Source organism: Varroa jacobsoni, unplaced genomic scaffold (assembly GCF_002532875.2).
Source record: "Varroa jacobsoni isolate VJ856 unplaced genomic scaffold, vjacob_1.0 scaffold_429, whole genome shotgun sequence".
Taxonomy (NCBI): Eukaryota; Metazoa; Arthropoda; class Arachnida; order Mesostigmata; family Varroidae; genus Varroa; species Varroa jacobsoni.
This window is the reverse complement of record NW_019213331.1, coordinates 368,152-378,070: the sequence shown is the minus strand read 5'-3', so window position 1 is coordinate 378,070 and position 9,919 is coordinate 368,152. Positions and strand designations below refer to the sequence as shown.

Below are 9,919 nucleotides of genomic sequence, written 5' to 3'. Positions count from 1 at the left end.
CCAAACGGCGAGCTGAGGGCTGCATACGCTAAACCACTTCAGTGTAAATAATTGTACGCCTGCAGGCAGCTGGTACTGCAAATGTTTTGGTCACAGCCCGTAAGAGATATGTTCGCCGGTGGAAATGACAACGTTATATATCTAATAAATGGGCAAATAAGTGATAATAATAGATTAATCACGCCGGTGCAGGCTTTATGGACTGAACATGGATTATGTCATGGCGACGGCAGAAGAAGTATAGCTATAGGTACTGAGGGGCTGGAAGTTACGTACCACCGTTAGTTTAAATAAGAGAGCGACAAAAAGCTCGACACGGTCATTCGATATAAAGCGAGCATTATCATAGTTCTTTCCACATCTGCCGAGGCGAAACGGCTTGACGGGTAGACACCATAAGGCGAAACTTGTTATTTGCCCTTCTGTCATCATTGTTGGCGGCACCAGATGTAGAAAAGACGAAGTCTATCATTATGAGCAAATTGCGGTATACAGTAGACACCGTTGTGAAGGTAGCTACGACGCCTGCGAAGTAAAAGCAGCAGATGTCAAATTAAATAAGGCAAGGCTTGTCGCCCAGCAAATCACTACCTTTTTCATAAATGATATTTGTTTTGCTTAGCGCTGAATGTGGAGGATGTACGCTTCACGATCGGAATTGCCAACATATCAAGCATTCCCATATTAGATCATATACTTTTCTTTCAAATTAGAAAAAACGCAAACTTACTTAATAAACCATAGAATAGATCGTGCCAATCCAATTGGGAAGTATTTTTTGCTTTGAACATTAACAATATTTAAGAATATCATCATCACTGGGAGATCTGCAACCGTACCAATATAACTTCCAATATAACTTTGCGCGAGTTTCAAACCACTTAAATATAATTGCTTGTTTCTGAACACTTATTACCTATGCTTCCCGTAACTCCAGTTAAACCGTCTGCGATTTGTAACTTGAAGTGTTTTATGATTTTTTGACACGACTAAGAGTCTTACTCAATTCATTTCTGCCGGCATCGTTCACTACCAAATTCAGTGCTAACTTTATTTAGGAGACCATATGTGCCGTTCAGCAGTTTTAGCTAGCCGTTGATACACGAATGGTGAACGGTAATCGAAGCAATTGGGAGCCTTACGATGAAGGACTGCCATCGTTCCTTTCCATCTTAGTTTGCCAATATAGTACAGCAAAATAAGTATCGATATAAAAAAAAAAAACATGTATGGTATTGTTTGTGAGCGTCACCCATAGTATCGTTTATGCATTCGTCCTTTTCGACCTATTCTAAGATTGCTGCCCTTTGTTTCATTCTCATGGTGGGTTAGCACTAACGTCCTGTTTGGGCCATGGTCACCGCGACGTCAGCATTCGGCGGACCGCTGCGATTTTATGCCAAGGAAAACTGAATGCAAATTTCGGATAGCACTTGACGTGGCGCTCAATAAAACTTCAGTAAGGATTATTTATCACAGCTGGCATGACGATGTGTATCGCAGGACTGCGCAATTCCAATGGACGATTTTCCAGTAAGACGGACACATGATTGATATATATATATATATATAGGGCTTGTGTCCGTCTAAATACCTATACTATCGACCAGCCAGACTGTGCTGGTTCAGTTGGCAAGGGGCCAGGTCGAATCGTTCGCGTCTACAGATTTGTTGTCATACGCAATAGGATCAGTAGTCAAATAGTATGGGAGATGCCAATCAGTGCTCTCATCATATTCAAGTTCACCAGGACACGTGCCAATCCCCGCTTATGAGTTCACGCTCTTCGTTTCTTGTCATAGTATCACAGCGTCGTCCAATGGAGTTGTATTCTACCGCCCTGAAAAATGTCGGCGGTATATTATTATCATCGTTGGCTTTAATTCTTCTTTAGCTGAAATTGTATTTGCTTGCCACCGCTATTCCCAGCACCACACGTAAACGCTGACGGCTTCTCAAGCTGGAAGTACCACCATTGCTACCATTTAGACTGCAAGTGTTGTTGTTGTGATCGCCGCTTTTGCTTTAGCGGCAGCCTGCCTAGTCGGTTGCTTATAGCCTGTGCGCTGGTCCATCCATCCGACGGCCTGCCAAGCGGCCGTCCTTAAAGTAACAATTTGTCTCCGTTACCGACTTTAAGGCTGCCTGTTTGCCCATACCGCAAGAGTAAAAACAATAACAACAAAAGACTGTTACTGTTGGTGATACGATACGGCTAATGCCAATGCCCTAGCTCCAGAGCCCGCTTTCATTACTCTATCGTCTTTGTCGTCATCGTCTGCTGGTTGTGCGCGACCGCTGTCTCGGCTAGCGGGGCAACTACCCCAGGAAGCACAACTATCAAAATGGTCGCTGCCAGCATCATCATACTGATGATCATTGTGGCCATGGTGATGACATTCAGGACGGTGATGGTTATCTGGAGCGTCTGTGCAAAGAAACTTTCCAGATTGGTTAAACTTCATTTGATTTTAACTCTAAAGGGTAGCGCAGAGGCCTATGGGGCAAACGATTCGTTATTGTTCTCGCAAGCGGACGGGTCTGACCATAAATAGAACAGAGACTATGAAGCTGTTACTCATGATTATGGCCCGTTCGCATGCTGCTATGGACGCGGTAATACCACTGAAGGACTAAACAAATGAATGGATAAACAGGGCGGCAAATCGTTTAGAACTTCGCGTTCTGATGGTCCTTGCCTCTGCCAGGTATTCTCCTGCATGAAGTTTTTATATTCCTGAATCCTTGTTTGTGTTATTCACACAGTAGTTATAATAGTTTGTATAACAACGACGCTAGCTAAAAAGCACCTTTAGGCTATCCTTATCTATTGTCTAATCTGATGGTCCATATTGTATTTAATAACACGTAGACCGAACATTTCGAGAAGTAGCTATTCGTTTAAATAGCCTTGCCTAATATTGTATGAATTTATTGGGTGTACGTTCTGTTAGGCAAAGTAGCTAATATAAAACGTGCACTTATAGTTCTCATTGATAAACTAGTTTGTTCAACTAGTTCAGATCAAAACAGTAGTCAAGCTTTTTTTACTGATGTTAGCGGTAACGATGTTTCTCCAAAAACGGATAGCTAACTTCTGAGCTACCGTTTGAATGTTTGCTTGCCGTGAACCTTAACACGGGCCACACTTACTACATCGTGCTTGTAAATTATCAGACCTTTATTGTGTAACGGTGGGCATCTATGTATGTGTACATACGCCCGAAGAACCCGTAGGGCTAATGGCATCTTAAAGCACCTCTTCATCGCAATCTAGTTTGTTATAAACTGTCTTCCTTAATTTTCTACTAGCAGCCATGCGGTGTGAAGTACGACAGGCTTCGTTTCATCCTTGTGATGATAAGAACAGCTCTTGCGAAGCATCAATGGTACTTAGAACGGGCCTTTTCGTTTGCCTTTTCGAGCGAAACTTGCCTAATGTAGTAATGGCGGTAATTGGGATCAGACTTAATATTTCAGTGTGCATATCAAAGTTATAAATAATATGGTTGACTGTATCCCAGTGCTGCGGCTTCGTAAAGCAACAACTAAATTAAACACAACAGTGGAGTCCTGATAAGTATCACAGGCTTTGCATCTAAATAACACGGCTTTCAATCGGCTCAAGAATTCTTTTATGGTTTAAAATTTCTAGAAGGAAATCAAATAAATGACATAGTCAGAACGCTATTGCCATTGTCTGCTTAATGGAGCACAATGGTGCAACATTTCGACAAGGATCCATCAAGTTCCAAGGATCTGTTTTTCCCTGAGTCTAGGCGATGGTCACTAGCCTATTGGGAAGACGTTCAAGTACAGGTTGGACACAGCCTCCTTGGGGGCGATCCAGTAACTTTAGCCGCCATCTTTGGAACGTACTCAGTGCTCTGATAGGGCGAAGTTCATAAGCCACCCGGCCGGCTTCAGTCGAAAAAGGAGTTCATTGTCCAAACGACCTTCACCTGCAACCGAAGCAGCGATGCCATCAGTCGACGCCCTGACAAGCATAGCACCGTCGTAGTGCAGAAATCGCACGTTTTTTTGCTGCATTGTCTGCTGAGTTGTATATAGTGGCAAGCGCTGGACATCAATGATGAATAAGTAGCTGCCAGAGTAAAATCAAGTATGGCTTCTTCGCACCACAGCGCATCCTGTATATATATATTTATATTTATTTTCCGACAAACTTTGGCGTCCTGTTCGTCGTAGTTGAAAACAGTGCGCTATTTTTAAAATTTGAGGATAACTATTATCGAAAACTTCTTTTTTTTTTTTTGAACGGCTTACATTATTGCCACTTTTCATGCGGCGGTTTTTGAGAAGTTCGACAAAGACTCTTGTAAGTCAAACCAGAAAACCTCCCATAAGATTTAAATTCAAAGGCTCGAAATCCCATTAAAATGTTTCAAAAGACCATTTTTGATACATCTAAGGTTTCGATACACAAATTAACGACCATCATAAAAAGGAGAATATCAGTTTCCAATTAGGTCATCCAGATAAGGTTAGGCTTTTTGAGAGTTTTTGAACCTTTAAAGCTTTTTGGTCGTCTTGACCCGTTGCTTTGCTGGAACCTTTGGCTTATTGTCAGCTTGAAGTCTAATTTCGCTTGATTTTTTTTTGTGTGCTTTATACACGGTTACCACTGTTTATATTTGCAAATTAAAAAAGAAAAACAGTTAGCTTTAGTGCTTTAGGTTCTGAATGAAGCTATAATCGCGGTGGATCATGGCTAGATCGAGTTCTCATAGCGGTCGGAAATGATTCGTCTAGCACATAGAAGATATTGTTGAAATATATGAGGAAATGTATAACTGAATATATCGTATTTAGATCCAGGAAAATATCCGGATTTAGATGACACGTACGTACGCAAGACATGGTTCGCTATTCCTTTAGGAAACGTATAATAAATTCTTCTTTGGTTTGTGGTCCTCTTTGGGATTCTGACATTTCCAGAAATTCTGTAAATGACTATTTTCGGTTTCTTTTTTCTTCAAAGAATACATTAGACCACGTTGCGTCTATGCTAATATTATATGCAAAATAATATTCTCTGAACGCTAGCTGAGATAGCAGCTGACAAGCGTGAACTACAGGTCTACAGGCAATTATTTACCCGTTCACTCGGGCCCTCATAACAATACTTATCATCAGTAAAGATATAAATACCCACGGTTTAAGCCAAGAAGGACATCAGGTTGTAAGTCAAAGATTGTGGTGTCAGCTTGCTCCCAGCAAAGTAACTTGCAGAATCTGGAACGGAATACCAGGTTGTAGACTATCGCAGTTCGATGTTCCTTTACAATGTAGCCACGTTATGTTAGAACGCAAATTCGTAACCATATATGGTATTACAGATCGTATTGTTACGGCCCCTATGCACGCCTAAGTTCGACCATAAACAAATATTTGTGTATATGATGATGCTGCAAGCATGGCCATAGTGAACATCAACTTCATGTCTATACGATCACTCAAATGTCTCTTCTAAGTTATCTGATGTCATCAATCAATAGGCAGTTATAAAATCCGCTTTTTTGACGGCGTAGTGACCGGGGAAGAGTGTATTACCTAGGCCATACGTACGGGCGCGTCTCAATTTTGCGTAAGTCGTCTTCAAAAATAATTCAAACACTTTATTAGCTCTTTTACTGCCTCCTATTCGTTGTACATTGCCGTAATAAAATGCGTTCATAAAACAGAATACGGTATCGTTGGGCAAACGTTGTCCTGCCAATGTCATGCATATCACCCCATTCCCCATCTTCACACATCCAATTCGGAAGTCTTCGATTATTGAAGAGAGCACCATAAAACATAATCTATGTAAAAAGTGAGTCGAAGATACAAGAAATACTAGGAAAGGGGACCTGGGTAGAGAACGAAAGACTGGAGCTGCTCACACCACGATTGTTATGCAGCCTAGTTATCGTGGGCTTATATGTTTTGTTGTTCAAAAAGTTTGTTCTAAGCCATGCAAATTGTAAAAAGCAGAACGTAAACAAACACAGCTTATGGGTGGATGGAGCGCCTAATGGAGTATTACTATCATTATTATAACTATTGCTGGAACGGTGTGCACCGTCATAAACCCGACGGATTTAGGTTCGTCGGCTAGTGCTTTGTTTTAATTTTATTTTGGTTATTTGTTCTTGTGCATTGTCAATCTCTACGAAGGCAGACCATGCACATACTTATTTCACTGGTGATTATATTATCGTTGGCAGCCTTTCATATTATATTGTTGCTACCCCGCGCGTCGATCGCGACAATAGTCGAAGCACCGGTGCCGCTCGCAATCGAAACTGCTGGAGGTGCGACGAAAATTTGCCTTTTTCTCCGCTTCTCCGCCCTAGCGTTCGCAGCTCGCCCCTCTACCTTTTCTGCTTTACCGACGAGAAGTCGCGACGACGCCACTCAATTGTTGTCCTGCAGCCATTCGTTGTCATGCTTGAATTTGGCGCAGTGGTTGTTCGTACGTAAATGTGCTTCTCATTGTTCCTGGGTGACCGGTCTTATTACTGTTCCCACTCTTCACTTACATGTGCCGCCTTCTTCTCTCGCTTCAAGGGTTCGTAACGATAAGACACACACAGGCATGCATATATATACATATATATATATATATATATATATATATATATAGATAGCAAGAGAGAGAGAGAGAGAGAAAGCCGATATAAAACGTACAAGACGCGTATGACTATGACGTGTCTTGTGTCGTAGCGCCTGGAACCAGACGGTTCCCTATACATTGGCAGTGCAACAAAATGGGGTTCTATTTAAAACCTTGTTACAACATCGTATAAAAAATAACCCGAAGAGGTTTTAATCGCCACATAATAGATTTAAATAGATATCCAAATAAATTGACAGCAATTGATGGGTCTGTGTTAAGCCGCTACTTTAAAAGTACTAACGTTTACTTAACGTGGGGGTTATGTCAATTAGGAACGTAACGTTCAAGATACACAGCGTATGTTTTCGTAAATGTCAGAGTATAAACAGATGTGTATTAGCTGAATAATTACTTATTATTCTTGGCCTTGGGTTCGCTACAAAGGCTTCGGGAAAATACACATAGCTCGTCTTATTATCATCCTTTCTCAGATGTCGTCACACAAAGACACTTAATTAGGAATCAAGTAGAACGTGTGCACCGCAAGCGACTACGCGGAAGCGCAAGACTGTGCCAGTAATGTTTCCCAAGAAGATTCTGGGCCCTACAAGCACCCTCCTGACGCGTTAGCCATTTTCTAAATTGACTTTGTTCCCAGTCGAACAATATAAGGTACAGTAAGGAACCAGCATAATTTCAAACAACGGTGTCTAATGATAGGCAACAGCATAGAGCGTCATTCAAAATGTTTTCGCCATAAACGTAGCCCATAAACAAAGCGCCCGTGAAGTAAATACTCATCACTAATCGATACATCAGGGACGATCCCCAAGGAGAGCATTACTCTGTCGGCGGGCTGATTTCTAACATCGAAAAAGTTGAATAATAATTTCCGTGACAAACATTATGCGGCCGAGCGGAAAAGTTTGTAACCAGAAGTGACTGGGGGGTTAGTACGGATCCGCAAAGGACGCCAGTATAATTATTCATTTGCATATTTATTCGAAGAGAAAACACAGAACAGGGCTACTTGATGACCCGGTTAACTTTGTTTTACGACAATTTTTCCAGCGACCGAGTTGCTCATCGACGAATTTGCAGAGCCGACCTAATCATACTTGAATTTCCCATTCAACGCAGTGTAGAACTAAGGACTTTGAACGATTCAGTTTTATCTTCATCCATGGTTCCGTTTATTTATATATTTCTAGTATTTGTTGCGTCTTGGAAAGTGCTAGAAAAACCCTCAGCCTAAGTTAATGGTTTGCTACCATAGATAATAGAATAAAACGTATCATTTCAAGTTAATGAACACGGTATAATTGGAACTGGTATGTTATGCCTGGGGCTCATACCTAACAATAAAGTGCGCTAACGTTTTTAAGAGTTTGGTCTGGCTACTCCAAATAGTGCGCGACGAAAACCCGGTCATGAGCCAAGCATCATACAATTCCGTCGACACAGATATTGTTATTTATTTGCTTACAAATGATTTTTTAAAAGCTAAATTAGCCATATTGACTAACTTTTGTTGGCCTGGAAAAGTAGTGAACTTGTGTAAAGCGATCGATTTACAAATATCAACTGTATATAACTTGCGTTTTTTTTTTTGCTTTATCATAATTTAAAATCAACTGAATTTAAAGGAGAGGAATATTTTAACTATGATTTGATTGAACGAAGTACGGTATCCATTCCAGTTTTAATGGTGAGTCGCACGAGAGGCTCAGCCAACTACGAATATTATACGGGTTCTAAAGCATCGTCGGTACGCCTAACTTTGACCAGGTCTTTAATTGAGGCCACTTTGAACCGCAGTACGTTTTTCTATCAGAACAATCGAGGCCTGTATTTATTAACTGCTGTTGACATAGGTGGAGCGTTGCCGAAAATTGTCTGACAAATAAATAGGCTTCTCGCATGTATTTGTCTTCTATAAATGTGCATTGTCTCAAAAAAGGCTGTGTGTCCATGTGAGAATGTAAGTTTTTTAGTTCTTTTTTTTTTGTTTCAGTATCAGCTCAGGCATTGCCAGAGAGAAGTATGATTTTCTTTCTTATATTTTCACTAGAATTATTTGCTATAATCCTTTACCAATTTTAAACAACAGTTTAAAAAAAACAACGCTAATTTGAGTGGTATCCTAAAATAAGCCGATATCAATTTGTCAGCAACGTGTTCTAACGATTTTTAGTGAGATTTAGGTTTTGGGCTGATAATGGCGCCTAGAAGATATACAAAATCTAGCCGCCGAACGGCATGCACTTTGTAAAAAAGCTTCTTTTGATTTGATTCAGAGGATGAAGGTATGGTGGTCTGAAGCTGATGTTTACTGGTGAACGCAGAATCGTAGGGCCTTAGACAGTAAAGTGGACTACTTCTTTTTATATAAGACTTAGGGCATAAATCATTGTTATTTCTTTCGCGTCAGACACTAATAACTCACATCGGTTCTTACTTCAGTGTTTCCTTATTTGGCTTTTGTTATTAACGGTGCACGTGTATGATGATGCTACGATACAAGTTGCGTATGTATATATACTATCAGAAATCAATGTTAAGTATGATATCTATGTTTTCTATATTTAGTTTCTATAGCTGTTTTTGTAATTGTCGTTGATATTTTTTTGTTGGTGCATCGATGGCTCTCGCCGTAATCTAACCGTATAGATATATTGTATAATAGCTTGAGGCTTGGCTTATGGCTTTGCGGGATTTTGCAACAATACCAAGACCGAATGTTTGGTGCCTAAATATGCGAAACACCTGTGGTAACTCTGCATTTAGACATGATTGTGGCCAATGAAGCTGATTTTTTGTTTTCGAGGTCTTGGATCGTTGTTATTGAAATAAAAAATCGTAAATCTCTTGCAAGATGATAGCTTAGATCCCAGCTGAATGCGAAGATTTCTTCATTAATTACAAATGTACTGTGTAGCATATTACCACTTCACTATTTATTTTTTTTTTTTTTCATTTTGTAACAATGGTCAGCTTCCGCTGTAAGTATTTTGATCTCACAAGCCAAGAAGACTTTACGTATCATCGATCTGCAAATCTGCGTACTTCATAAACAATCATGAGATTTTTTTGAAAGAATTAAAGTACTGGCTGAAATAATACATACTCGTATTGAGTAACGGGATCAAGCAATGATCTCTCCCGTGACTTTTTCTGCGTACGTAATCTTTTACCAATGCTCTGATAATCGTATAGGATTTCAGCATTGATGATAATACTCGCCATTCTACGATATTGTCAAAGCGCTTTAAACAACTCAAATTGAAGTATTCTATA

At 40.2% G+C, this 9,919-nt stretch overlaps 1 protein-coding gene across 1 annotated transcript in view; it reads left to right on the top strand.

Moving 5' to 3' along the window:
- Window positions 1-6,487: 6,487 nt before the first annotated feature.
- The window catches only part of LOC111260332 (cuticlin-1), a 75,194-nt gene continuing 71,762 nt past the window's right edge, over window positions 6,488-9,919 (top strand). The window contains exon 1 of the mRNA XM_022832979.2: window positions 6,488-6,574. Within this exon, the coding sequence (XP_022688714.1) occupies window positions 6,546-6,574 (29 nt within the window). The 5' untranslated portion in view covers window positions 6,488-6,545. The remainder of the gene's footprint in view (window positions 6,575-9,919) is intronic.